Raw genomic sequence first — 14,663 nt, 5'->3', positions numbered from 1 at the left:
AAGAGGCTTCAAGTTGACGTTTTGTGCTCTGGAAAGCCATACTTCACCATCCCAGCTCAAACCAGAGGGCTGACTGCAACAGCAGAGCATGCATTCTCTCAAACAACTGAATTGATTCATCTTCTCACTGACAGCAGATACTATCTGCTCCTGCCTGGACGTGTTGTGCAGGGGATTAACTATCATTTTCACTATCTTTTTCGTCTATGCATACAGAATACAAGCTCCTAAAATCCAGGTGTTCTGAAACATACCTTATACCAAGATCTATAGCAGCCACCATGAATATCATTGACTGTTAGCAAACTAAAACCCACTGGGTTTATGTATTTTTTTGTTGTTGCTTGCTTGCTTGCTTATTTGGTTTCTTTTCTGTGTGTGGTTCATTCCAGTATCATCACACAAATGGATATTAGTTAGCAGTAATATCCACTGGCTTTTGAATTCCTGCATGAGAAAGAACCCACAGGGCACACCAATACTCGAAAACAGAAAACTGGCTGCTAACATCACCTTTGGTATGCCACTGTTGTTTAACAGTAACACTGCTCAGCTTAACACTCTGAAAGTAATACTCATTACACAATAATTTCTGATGTACAAGAACAGTAACAGATCCCTTGGGCTACATTTAACAAAACCTGTTGAAACTGCTTGTTGTACATGTACTATCATAAACATACACTATTATACTTCTGCCATCTTTTGGAATTGACAAGTTTCAGCAGATGTTGAGCCACGAGATAAGCTACAAGCAGATTCACGTTTCAAGCCTGGTGTTCGGAATGTGCAGCTGTAACTGCAGGTAATGAATACTCCCAGAGCAGAACTTCAGAAGGGTTATGTCCCAAGACTAAACAGAAATGAAAGAAAGCAATTTTGATATCTGAAGTTAAAGGAGAAATAAATTGCTATGAAGTATTTCTAAGAAAAAGGTCTCTGTTTTTACCTTGAAATACACATTTTTATTCCACAGTGTTTAATTAGCTTTATGGCCACCTTCTTGGAAATGAAATGTCAATCAAGTAAACAGTTCACGTTTTCAAAACAAGCACCTTACCAGGATGTATCTTAAAGACTGGTGGTAAACCTGGCAATTTTGCTATAATCATAATTTTCTTTTTCAGTCTACATAATAAATTACCTTGTACAAAACAGCTTTTTCCTTCCTTTTCTTTGAGCACAACTGCTGTTCTCATGTTGGATTTTAACAACTTCACGCACTCAAAAGACATTCTCTTAAAAACAAAAATTATCAGGTCACAAAGCAATATGGAAATTGTGAAACTAGTAATAAAATTGTTGACATCCTTACAGACTATCATCCTGGTAAGTCAACAACCTCTCCAGAAATTGTTAAGGATGGAAGTCCAAATGTAGCTTCTGGCCAAGCTAGCGCAATTCTGTTGACTTCAAAAGGAATGCATCCACCCTGTCTAGATTTTCAAAAGGGACAATTTACCCTTTATCAGTAGACAAAAATGAATTTTCCAGACTATTAATGATTTTCTGTCTCATCCATGCTTTGAAGTTTCGATACCATTCTAAAAGCTTTTTTCTCCTTTGAATCTTATCTTGTAAGCTCATTTTTTTTTCTTTCTCTAGAACAGCAGGAAGCTCTTTCCAGTTTTTAATAAAGATAAATGGAGCCCCCATGGTCTTTAATAATTGTAATGGAGCACTGTGGTACATTGATGAATTTCCGCAATCACCTGGTGTCATTACATCTTCTATAACAGGCAGAGATCCATATGAACAAGCTTCATAAATTCTATAGCATTCTGTATTTATTCCCACTGGGCACAATGTCAAATCACTCTGCAGCAAGGCATCTTGATAGTTTTTGAAACTTTCATTTGTTTCTCGAGGCTGCCACCTAGGAAGGTAAAGTGGTTGAAGATTAGTATGTTTCCCTACAGGCACTGGAATGAAAAAAGTAAGAGACATGCTTTTATTTCAATTATCTATAAAACTGAAAATGCTGTCAACATGAGTTTCACATTGCAAACACAATCAATTGGCTTTTACTTTTTGTCTAAACTATACCTAAAGAGTCTTCTAAAAGTTTTCTGAAAACGTCAGTCACTGCTAAAAATAGACTGTAACACTTCTAAGTATTAACAATTTCCTAAAAGGACCATATCTTAAAAGTACAACAAGCAAATTGAAACACCACTTTAAATCTGCATGACGTGGATGATGCATATGTCAATTTACTTCACATCGCAGTTCAGAAACAGACATACAGGGAGACACACTCATGGACTTTTTAATGATTTTTTTTTCTCTGGACCTTAAACACTGGAACTCAATAGAGGTTTGCTCTTCAAAAGTTAGGATGTAAAGCAAGCCGTTAAGCTGAATCCATCTGCTTGAAGCACCTCAGAATATCTTTTATGTCACAGATATATAATCCATCTCCTGAGATTCTTCATCAGGGTAGCTGAGGTCTTCCCAATGCTATCAAATATTTTACAGGTGTTGTTTGACAAAAGTAATATGCACAATCAGAACCCTGATACTGTTAGTCAAAAGATCTGTTCTACCTACTTGAAATGAGATCTGTGCTGCGCAGATTAAAGCCAGTCTCTTATATGGAACAAAACAAAACACAGATATCTTTCTGTTCTAAGACATTAACACACACAAGGTACAACAGAAATTTTTCTTCTCCCACCATAATCAAATGTATGTAAGGAAAAAAAAAAAAGAAATATGGTCTTTGTATGTAGTATACATCAGGGATTTTTCTATATCTTTAAAAATATGCTTTATGTAAAAGATAGCAACAGAAAGGCTGTCATGTTATGAAGACCTAAACAAAGAGCGTCAGGAATGTTCTCTGTTTTAATTCTGACTGGTTACATTTATTTGTACTATTTTTTAACATTCAATAAAGGATTAGTAATAATGAACTAGGCAAAAAAGTCTGAATATTTTCACAAAGTAAATCAAAATCTTACTGTTCTCTGGCTGCAATCCAGCAAAGTTTGTCAAGCCCATCCTGCTGCAGAACTTCCATTAGCGTTTCCCTAGAAGAGTTCTTATAAACTGTTCCTAAGAAATTACATAAGTAAGATCTTGGATCATGTAGCATTGACCAGCTGGGTTCTACAACTGGAAAATTTCTGTAGCTGTAAAAACAACATATGCATTAGACAAGTGTATGTTTTATGTCAAAGAAAAAACATTTTACACCATTTCATCTTTACTGCAGCAGATTCTAAGACTAAAACAACCTATGTGTTCCCAATACACATCTATAAACACAGACACACAAGCAAGCCAGTGCAAGTCGTGTCCTGAAAGTTTGTCTCTATTCCCTTTGCCCTCAGAGACTTTCCAGAACACTTATGTTTTCTTTTGACATCAGACACATTATGTGTGCATGTTACAAAGCATCCTTGAGAAACATGCTTTTTCAAAAGCAGCTGTTCTTGGTACAACCTCTAGTTATGACTGAAATGGCTGGGTTAATGGTAACTATGGAATTTAAGTGTCAGCTACCTTAAACTCTGGACATGCTTAATAACTGAAAATAACACTGGTATCCTCTCAGAGTAAAAATCTCACTTTGATCTTGGTGGATTTCATTAATCTAATCTTTTGGCTACTAAATAGCTGTCATACAAGCTATTTAACTTGTCTTTTTGGACTCAACAAAACCAATGCAAAGTCCTGGAATCCAATGTAAATTGTATGCCACCCTTCAAGACATCTTTTCACCACATCAGACATTTTTATTTTAACTGATTCTTTGAATCGTACTTCACATATTTTGGTCAGCATGACAGTCAGTGAAACACTGCCGCAGCTGAGGGGCTAGCACTAACCTTTTAGAATCACAGAATAGTTAGGGTTGGAAAGGACCTTAAGATCATCCAGCTCCAACCCCCCTGCCATGGGCAGGGACATCTCACACTAAACCATGCCACCCAAGGCCTCATCCAACCTGGCCTTGAACACCGCTAGGGATGAAGCATTCACAACCTCCCTGGGCAACCCATCCCAGTGCCTCACCACCCTCACAGTAAAGAATTTCTTCCTTATATCCAATCTAAACTTCCCCTGTTTAAGATTTAACCCATTACCCCTTGTCCTATCACTACAGTCCCTAATGAAGAGTCCCTCTCCAGCATCCTTGTAGGCCCCCTTCAGACACTGGAAGGCTGCTATGAGGTCTCCACGCAGCCTTCTCTTCTCCAGGCTGAACAGCCCCAACTTTCTCAGCCTGTCTTCATACGGGAGGTGCTCCAGTCCCCTCATCATCCTCGTGGCCCTCCTCTGGACTTGTTCCAACAGTTCCATGTCCTTTTTATGTTGAGGACACCAGAACTGCACACAATACTCCAAGTGAGGTCTCACGAGAGCAGAGCAGAGGGGCAGGATCACCTCCTTCGACCTGCTGGTCACGCTCTTCTTGATGCAGCCCAGGATATGGTTGGCTTTCTGGGCTGCGAGCGCACACTGAAGCCGGCTCATGTTCATTTTCTCATTGACCAACACTCCCAAGTCCTTCTCTGCTGGGCTGCTCTGAATCTCTTCTCTGCCCAACCTGTAGCTGTGCCTGGGATTGCTCCGACCCAGGTGCAGGACCTTGCACTTGGCATTCATTACATAAAGTTAGCATTTTTTCTGCAACAGCTGAATGTTAAGGAAGTTTCTGCTCCTTTGCATTCTCATATACTCCTTCTACTGTTATTTTTGCTTGATCACTGTTTTACTTCCCTGCTGTTCCTTTTTTTTTGTAAGAAAAGCTATACCCTGATCCCCGTTCCTACTGGTTTCAAAGGCAGCCTCTATTTCGTATTGATTTCTTCATTGCTGTTAATGGTTCTGACAACATATTCAGTTTCTTTACATTCCCTTTACATTAGATTTCCCTTTACATTTCTTTTCATTAAATTTTGACGGAACAGTCCTTTCCTCGTTCTGCTGAATGATGAATGTTAATTCGCTTACTTTCAGAGAACCATTTTTTCTTCAAGACAAATATTTATGCAGGGTTGTACATCTCTGTTTTCCCTCTTCATTTGGAAGATCTGGCACATTTGCATACCTTTAACCATGATTTTTACAACTGTTTGTGGGCAAGGGCTGCGAAGCCCCATTCTGATACCTGATGCATCTTTCTCCACCCAGCTTTGCACTGCAGATTACTGCTGTAACTCTTATTACTTTCTGTCAATTTAATCTTTGCATCCCAAAACTCAGCGTCTTGCCAGGAACTTCCAATGCCAACAATTCTCAGACACCAGCAAGAATTCAAATCTAGTCTATTTCAATGACACTGTGTTCAAGCTACATATAAAAACTCAATACAGTCTGCCAACAAGCTCAATACAGGATACTGAATTTAAATTCAACACAAGATATTCATCTTTTCATCTTATATTACCAGAAGTAGCTAAACCACTATTAACTCTGTTAATATGGAATAAAAATGCATCTAACTGAACCAAACCTTTATATACCCCACATAGTTTAAGCAGCAAGCACATCAAAAACGTTTTTTGTGAGTAACCAGTTATACCAGCTTATATGTGATACTGGAGTATAGTAATTCCAAATGGGAGCTATAAAATTTCCTTTTGAGAGCAATAACAAGTGTTAAAAAAAGTACCACCACTACCATCCCTTTCCTAAACAAGCAGTAGCTGAAATCTAATTACATAAATATCTTTTAAATCCCCATGTCACTGGTATGTATTACATCAGTATTTATGATAAATCTCAACAACAGATCTATGAAAGAAAAAAAATAATCAAATAGAAAACCTGGTTAACCAGACACAGGTTCATTTTTTTAAGCTCCCTAAATCCCAGCATTCTTTTCCTGTTATCAATTTTATTGCTAAATGCAATTCCAAAGATTCCAACGCTTGATTTTGAAAATCATTAACAGGCTCACGTTCTACTGTTTACTCACTATAATTACTTTGGGTATCAGCAGCAACATTCAGGAGTATTTCCCATACCTTATGCATAACAATTCTGTTTCAATCATAATTTGTGTCTAGAGCACTTACGTAGCTACTCCTAAAGGCCACTGGAAAATATCCTCTTCATTTACCAATGCATAGTCGTATGTAACAAACAGTAGATTTACAAATCCTCCATTTCTTTTCAGATATGGTTGAATCCATTCATTGTTGCACTGCTCACTTCCAAGCAGCACAACTGCTACATGCTGTAGTTTGTGAGTCTGAATTAACGTTTGTGCGTAATGCAACCACTGAGTGGCGTAAGTGATCTTCGCTTTTTCTCTTCCATTCAGAACTAGCACAACATTTTCGGCTTCAACTGAGAAGTGGCCAGGAACTACAGATGGACCAGTGATGAAGCTGTGAAAATCAAAATACAAACAGTAAACACCCTTATGACAAATTATTTACCTTAATGCTCTAAACACCCTTACTACACAGTCTGTACTCCAAAGATTTTTTTTTTCCCTTCAATAAAGTAAACGCAGTATACTGCAAAGTAACTGTGAAGCTGTAACCATTTCTGTTGTTAGTATTCACACCTTAACATGGGAATAAAGCTGCCTTCATTTTTTATTCAGGAAAAAGGAGATTCAGACTTATAAATAAGATACTTTGTCAATAAATCAGAACTACTACCATATTCAAAACTCAACATGTGGGTAAACCAATCAACTGTGAAAAAAAAAAAAAAAGATATACTTTAATGTCCACTGAAAGTCAACCTTTTTTTAATTCCAGTAATAGCCAATGAATACTGTATCAGAACAAGAGACAGGTCCTCCCGAAAATCTGTAAGAGAATACTAAACCAAGTATCATTATGAAGGACTGGTCTGGCATACTACTTTTCTCTGTAATTTTGGTGCAGTTAAGGTAAGACCACAAAACCACTGTGTCATCTGATACTGAGTAGAATCTGTAACATGAGAGGTGTCTAAGTAAATGTAAACTTACATTGCTTGAGTGACCCAGGTCAAACTTTATGCTCTGATATAAACTAGTAAGCACAAATATTTCAGGTAGAAAACTGCATTTCTAGAGCTTTCACAATGTATTTCACAGAGTAATTTCAACAGGTTGCGCAGGGGGGTTGTGGAGTCTCCTACGTTGGAGATATTCACGGCCTGGCTGGACAAGTTCCTGTGTGAGGTACTCTAGGTTACCCTGCTCTTGCAGGGGGGTTGGACTAGATGATCTTTTGAGGTCCCTTCCAACCCTTGGGATTCTGTGATTCTGTGTAGCAAAATCATTAAATCACTAATCATTTACAAGTATCTGACAACAGCTAATTATGAACCTAAATTAAGCAAACCAGCGTTTGGTTCAGCTCTTGTTCTTCAGGAACTGAGATGCTAACAGACTATTTATTGACTGAACTCAAAGGATTAGTGATTACAGCTGGGGAAGAGTAGAGAGTCAAAAAAAACCAACAGTAACACCCCTCCATCCCCCCCGAAAAGTCAATTAATTGTTAAGTTGTCCAAGTCTGCTGCACTACTACAGTTTTTCAGCTACCAGCAATGCTTAATTCAGAATGAGTTTTAACTGATTTAGAATGAGCATGAGTTTTAACTCATGAAGCACCGAGACTGACAGCTAGTTTCAGGTCAAGCGTGCTTAGTGAGAAAAACAAAATTCACAGCAAAAGCTGTAAAAACTACTCCAATGAGGTTATCTGAAACAGACTGACTCTAGGCAAGCATTATTCTAAACCTGAGCTAAATGGATATGCCGCTGTCTTGGTGGGAGTGGCATAATTTGGAGCCAAGAGTTTAACAGACATGAGAACAAACAATTAGAAAAGATTTGTAAGAGAGAACATCTTGAGCATCAAAATGCCCAAAATAGTGAATCATGAATGTAGTCAATCCAGTGATTGCCCTGAAAAAGAGCCCTGGGGGAAAACTGTTCCATCTATGGACACAGTGTTGTGAGGCTTATCAACTTTACGGGAATAACCAGATGTACAGGTGGGGAAGCAGTGACCTGTGTGCAGAAAAATATGAACTTTTACAGTGTAAAAAAGTTGGGAAAAAAGAAAAGTATGGAACTCCTATACTTCAATAAGCCACAGGGCTAAGGTTGTACTATTAACTCCCAGTCAGAACACAACTGAGAAACATAAAGACAGATTACAAAAGCTACAAAATTAAGGCAGTAGTTCTAAGAGATTTTCACTACTCACATGAAGGTTAGCTCAGGGATGCTACGGGAAGATTACACTTCTGGACTCAATAATTACTTGTTTCCTGTCAAGTCCTTGTTTTTCCTTACTAGTCTTAGAACCCATATGACAAGATACTATTTCAGACTGGGTCATCCAGACTTAACTCCAAAGGTGTTAGTCAGACAGCCATTCTGCAACAGAAGTATAATTAAGCTTAACACTGCAGCAGGAAAGAATGTACTAGATACAACCAGCATAGTGATACTCCATATGAAACAAAGGAATTAAAAATGAGAAAAACCAAGAAAAAAGCCCCTCTGACAGGAGTAGCCCAAGTAAGAAGCAGCTTGCAAGGAGTTTGTAGGCTGTTCAGAAACACTGTGTAAGCAGCTCAGGTATGTTGTGTGCCTCAATCAAAAAAGGAAACAATACAGACCTCCAAAACACATATGGCTTAATAGAAAAGTTAGGGAAGCTGTCAAGGGCCAAAGGTCAACATTGAAAACAATGAAAAGCTTGCTCAAACAAGGACATCAAACCTCATAAAATACTGCTCATGAAATGCAAACAGAAAATTAAGGCTAAAAGCAACTTGAAAAGCACCTTCCAAAAAGATGCTTTGGTTAGAAGTAAAGGTTCTTGAAACACATGAAAACCAAAATATATTTAAAAATATACCAAAAACACAACTACAGAACTGGAGGGACAACTGTTTAAAATGGGATGACAAAGCCATAGCAAAAAAAATTCCTGTACCTAACTCATTCTTTTCAGCAAGAAATATAAGGTAAAAGACCACAAATATTGTATCAAATGGAGGATTTGGATCTGGATGGCATTCACTTGGGAATTCTTAAGGAATTCAAACATGGGATGGCAGAAACTCTGGCAAAGGTGAGCAGCTGTCATTACAAAGAGCCACTATGCCTTATAAGAAGGGGTCCATCAGTGTCATTGCCATCTACAAAACAACTTGAGGACTCTGGAGAAGACCAGTCTATAAATTCCCTCTTTGGAAGAGCGTAACAAATGGTAAGATCACTGTATCCTATCAAAAGGTAAAATCACTGATCACATGCGTGGACAAACACTGTTGTTTCACTAATCTGATGGAAATCTATGAATACATTAATATAGATAAACAGGATCCAGTAGACGTAGTGTATCTCAATTTTCAAAAAGCTTCACCAAAGGGTATTAAGGAAACCAAATTGTCACAAGCTATCATTGGCACAATCCTTTGGCAGGTAAAGAAACCTTTACTGACCAATATGCTTCCATTCTGGCATGAATCATGATAGTTGCAATTTGTGAAAGGAGGACAGAAGAACCAGACTTAAAACCTGCTGAACAGCTGGGGTTAACAGGGATTCGGGGAAGGCAGCACTGAACACTTATGAAACAGAGGGTGTGACCCTCAGTGGAACAGAAATTTAGGAATGCTCTTACTTAAGGACAAGAGATAAGAAGTTTGGCACTCCTTGCTCAACAACATCCTCCTAGATGACAGGAGGGAAGGATGTGAATTGCTTCAGGCCAAGGAAAGTGCAAAACCCTGCTCTCCTACTTGTATGAATGTGCCAATGTCACTAGAATCCACAGCTATGCAGCTCTTTCTCCACTTGTGTTTTTAAATACATGTCCCTGCATTTCATGAAGAAGCTGATAGTTTTAGCATTATTTAGGCAACTTCTTTGGTAAAAATTTGAAGCCATCAAAATCTATATAGAATGTGTATTCTCTATCATAAATACACAAAATGGCCTTTTTCATGCACCTGTGTCCAAGTGATATTTTGGCATTGTGTCTTTAGATTTGACATTCTTTAATAACATTAATGAGACCTCTACGCTTTAACAATCATTACTTACCACAAAACACTGCACAGCAGCACATATTCTCCAAATATGTCACCTCAGCTAGTTCCCTCTAGCCTCATCTAGTAATCAAATGGAGATAATTTACCTCAACCAGGCACTCAAGAAATCAACAATTCTGTAATATCTTATAACCAGAGAGCAGAAAAAATCATGTACTAATTACTCCTGACCAAAAGAACCCCAAACTAAAATAACATTTCTCATTTGAGTAAAAAGTAGAACAACTTAATTTCAAAATCCTAATAATTTAAGTAACAGTTATATTTGTACATTTTCTATACTTTACACAACAAGTTCCTACTAACCTGTCAAATTATAACCTCTGTTATGTTGGTATCAAACTTAAACTCTGTATTTTTATAGTATCTAGCATACAAGTTGAAGTTAAAATAAAGACTCTATTATCCCTGGTTCCTCTAAACATAACAAGAAGATATTTAAATGCTAGCATAGAAGTCTTCGTTTGAGAGATGCATACCCTAAGGAACCACGGGAGGCTATGTTTCATCTGAAACAGTCACACCAGAGAGAAAATAACCATAATCAGTCAAGTGACAGACTCATTAAGTGCAGCAAATTACTTTCATTTCATAAACATGAAAGGCAAGGACTTGGAAAAAATTCCCGCATCCATACCAAGAAGACTATCTGACAAGAGTGCCATTGATTTCTAAAGCTTCTAAAATTTTACTTCTGGAAACAAAAGTCTCTTCCCACCAAGATAACACTAAAGGCACAAGTCTCCATTCAAAGAAAGTATTGTACCCTTTCTTTTAAAAAAAAACCCTTTCAATTCACAATCATGTATTTGAGAAACATTATCTGCGAATTTCAACTAGACCCCTATCTTACTGTGAGAGGAATAACCGCCTTTCTAAAGCAATACTTAAGCACATCATTTATTCTTTAAAAGAAAGCTTTTTTAACAAGAGGATCCTGGTGAAATTGACTAAATGCTGTAGGAGAGCTACTATTGCAGACTGAAAAAAAAAATCCTTCAGCTTTTACTGTATCCTTACAGAAAGCCTTAAAAATGATATTAAATATGACCTCAAAGTTCTATACTGTTCATTAAACATAAAACATCTGACAGTTGTCTTAAGACATGATCACAGATCAAAAACCATTTTTAAAACAAGCAGTGCTTCAAGTGTAATCTTTGCAAATCAAGCAGTTAACCAGATGCTCACAGAATGTTTTTTGTTATAAATAGAAACAAATCATGATTTGATACAGTCCTATTTACAAATGAATGAGTGAAGTCTCTTTTCCCAGAGTAGAAGAAAAACCAAGTAGCAGGAGATATTTTCTTGCCTCACAACTCCATTCTTCTTTCAGTCAGTTGTAAGCTGCAAACCCTTGTTCTTCAACTTTTCCTAGGGTTCTTTTTCCCATCCTCCCAAGGTCTCTTGGCTGCCCTCCCTCTCACAATTGGTAACTCCTTCCACATTTTTTCATAGAACAGATGAAACTGCTCCATAGTTTTCTATATGTTAATAGTTACGAGTTCTGGGCTATAATTTGCTGCTTCTATCAAGTATGTCTTTCCATGAATAAATGTAACCAGTTTCTGTGATAATTTTGAATTAGAAATTGTGTGCACATTCCACAGTTATCAAAACATGACAGACGTAAAGTATTTGCAACTAAGAACTGTTTGTGTTGGAAAGGACCTCATAAGATCATCTAGTCCCAATCCTCCTGCCATGGGCACGGACACTTTCCACTACACCAGGTTGCTCAAGGCACCTGTCCAACCTGGCCTTGAACACTGCCAGGGATGGGGCATTCACAACTTCCTTGGGAAACCTGTTCCAGTTACTAAACTAATTGCAACTTTTGAGATAGACAAAATAACACACCTGTGCATCTTATGATTTTCTTTAGCTTTCCAATACATCATTTGTTAAAGGTAACACAACTAGGCAACATCATGCAACTAGTACCTGAAATATGTTTTTCCTGCTTTTTGGCTTCCTTCTCTCCATTGTGCAGTCACCTCAGCTGGCTCAAGGTGCCCTCCAAAAACATGTTGCCACAGGTAAAGACCTACATAAATGAACACAGGACTGAAAATTTGAGTGCACAGATCTTACCTACTCTATATTCTTAGTGAATAAAATATTTGTGGGAAATTAAAAAAGCATAACAACAGAAGAACATGTGAAAGAAATTACAAAGCTTCTCATATATATCATATTCCATGTGACTTTGAATTAGTGACGATGAATTTTTCACACTTTGGGGCCTTTAAAAAGATTCGTGGGCTGTCAAAGTATCAGCAGGTAAGGATATATCACTCTACCACTTCTCTAAGCATATCTTTCCAGTACACACACCATCTAAAAATGAGGAAACATTAATCAGCACTTCAAGGACATACTTCTCTTAGGCTTTTCTGAAACACATCAAATTTTTGTGAAGGAATGCATCACCACATAGTATACCAATGTATTCTACAATTATCTGCAAGTAAAGTTCAAATGAACCTGGAAACTTTACATGTTCAAAAAAAGGCTAAAAAAGAACAATACGCCTTCAGTAGTAGTTAAAGAGCTCGAGAGGATCTTGGCCCTCAGTCTATATAGAAAGAAAACTCAGTGTCTTCTACAACTGAATAATTTCAAAGTTCAGCAGGAGTACTACAATACAGAAAATACCTTATTCTTCAGTGTGTGATGCTTTATTTCACAAAGTTGAAGTGTGACAGAAATATATATTCTGGTTTAGCCAAGTAAGAGGCCTGTCCTTGTCTTGTAAGCTAGATTCTATGAAAAAAGTAACTGTGTTTCTCTACCATTTGCGCAATTTTCTTTGACAGATCTGAAAAACAGCCTTGAACTGGTGCAAAGAAACTGGAGCCTAACTACTCTTATATATATTGGTATTAACATAAATTTGAGTTACATCTACCAGTTCCTTAACACTTTTCATGTATAGCTATCTGTATTATTTAGTCATATATGTAAGTTTCAGACAAAAAAAAAACAGGTGAAGTGCTGTAACAGGAAGTGGTTAACAGACATTGATTACTTCTGCTTACCAATTGCTGCTTTGCCCCAGATCTGTACTCTAAGACTCATTTGTTCTAAGTGAGATCTTGCATTCTTTATCATCTTAAGATTAGATTCATATCTCTGCTGAGAAGCAACCAGCTCATTCTTCTCGTCCCCTTCCCATGGATTCCACTCCTCATTTCCCAAGGCAACATGATCTAAGAAACCCAAAAGCGTAATTAACATAAAAAGAACAATCTGACAAGTTTAGCACACGGACGAATTCCCTCCAGCTCATGATGTTAAGCAGCCCCTGACAAGCTGCCAGGCGCTCTCCCTCCCCCGGGCCCGCGGCCCGGTGCTTCACAAAGCACTGGAGAAATGGCCGCCGCCAGCGCGGGCCCGGCGATGGGGCTCAGCCCCGGCCCCGTCTCCCTCAGGGGGTGCCTCTCGGCCCCGCCCGCCGCGGCGTTCCCGAGCAGAGGCGCTGGGAAACGACGCGCTGCCCTCGGCCTGGCCCGTGCTCTCCAGGCCGGGTCCACAACGCGGGAAGGCCCCGCCAAGGCCTTTCTGGCGCAGGCAGTGGCTGACAAACCGCGTCGGCCCCGGAGCACACCCGCAGCGGCCCCGCCGCTGGCAGCTAGGCCGGTCCGCCCAGCCCGCTGCAGGGCGGCTCGGAGCGGCTCCACCGCCGCTCTCACCTCGCGTGCCGCTGCGATCCCGGTGCGCCGGACGGGAAGCGGCCAGGCGCCGAGGCCGGAGGAAGACGGTGTAGGCCGCGTAGAGTGAGAAGAGGACGTAAGCGGCTACCAAGGCAGAGCACAGCCGCTTGCGAGCGCCCCGCATCCCGCCCGGCGCGGGGCGCGGTGAGGCGGCGGCGAGAGCCGCGCCCTCTGGTGCGGACGGGAGGAGCCTGCACCTGCAACCCGGGGCCTCGTCCGCTGCTGAGGGGGCTTAGAGTCTCTCGTTGCATGGCCTGCGTCTATCTCACATCCCTCCCGGGCATTGCCGTTACAGCCTCCGGGGTACGGCGGGTGCGCTGAAGACACTTGTTCCTGTGCAGCCCAGAGCCGAGAGATGAGTACTTTGAGATACTTCTCTTGTGAAGATGGGCTGAGAGATTTGGGGCTGTCCAGCGTGGCAGTGAGACCTTAGAGCAGCCTTCCTACACCTTTGACCTCTGCGCAAACAAGGTAATAATATCTCCTAGATTTTAGGAAGCAGAGGTGTCCTACAGTGTGTAAGAGGGTGAAAAGCTCAACAACAGTAGCTAATGACGCTTAAAAGAATTCTGAGCCCAGGTCCGGTAAATCAGGAAGCTTGGATTCTTTCTTAGCTGTGAGACAGGCTTGCTGTATGATCTTGTGGCAGATTATCTTGTCTCATGGTGCTCCAGCTGACTCCTTATAAAATGTTCATAACTGAACTTCTGGGAGTATTATGAATCCAAGTTGATATAAAATAGTTGAAGTTTTCTTTGAACAACTGGTACTCAATAAAGACAGGAAGAGTTGTAACAAAGAAGAATCTATTTAATAACAAGGGCTTTAAGCAGTAAACAAGCATCAAAAATTCTTTACATTATAAGGCGTCATAAGTTGGGAGATACAGAGGAAAACTGCGTCATCTGGTTC

General features: G+C 39.5%; 1 protein-coding gene across 1 annotated transcript; it reads right to left on the bottom strand.

The window, feature by feature from the left end:
* Positions 1-954: 954 nt before the first annotated feature.
* Positions 955-13,875, bottom strand: RXYLT1 (ribitol xylosyltransferase 1; the record flags this gene model as incomplete). The annotated part of the gene is made up of 6 exons (XM_080636570.1): positions 955-1,876; positions 2,964-3,134; positions 6,030-6,344; positions 11,980-12,082; positions 13,077-13,247; positions 13,731-13,875. The coding sequence occupies 6 exons, from the start codon at positions 13,873-13,875 to the stop codon at positions 1,459-1,461; spliced, it is 1,323 nt and encodes a 440-aa protein (XP_080492696.1). The 3' UTR covers positions 955-1,458.
* Positions 13,876-14,663: the final 788 nt, after the last annotated feature.

The sequence above is a fragment of the Psittacula echo genome (assembly GCF_963264785.1).
Source record: "Psittacula echo genome assembly, chromosome: 1".
In the NCBI taxonomy this organism is placed as follows: domain Eukaryota; kingdom Metazoa; phylum Chordata; class Aves; order Psittaciformes; family Psittacidae; genus Psittacula; species Psittacula echo.
The sequence above is the reverse complement of the archived record's forward strand: the minus strand, read 5'-3'. Positions and strand labels throughout refer to the sequence as shown.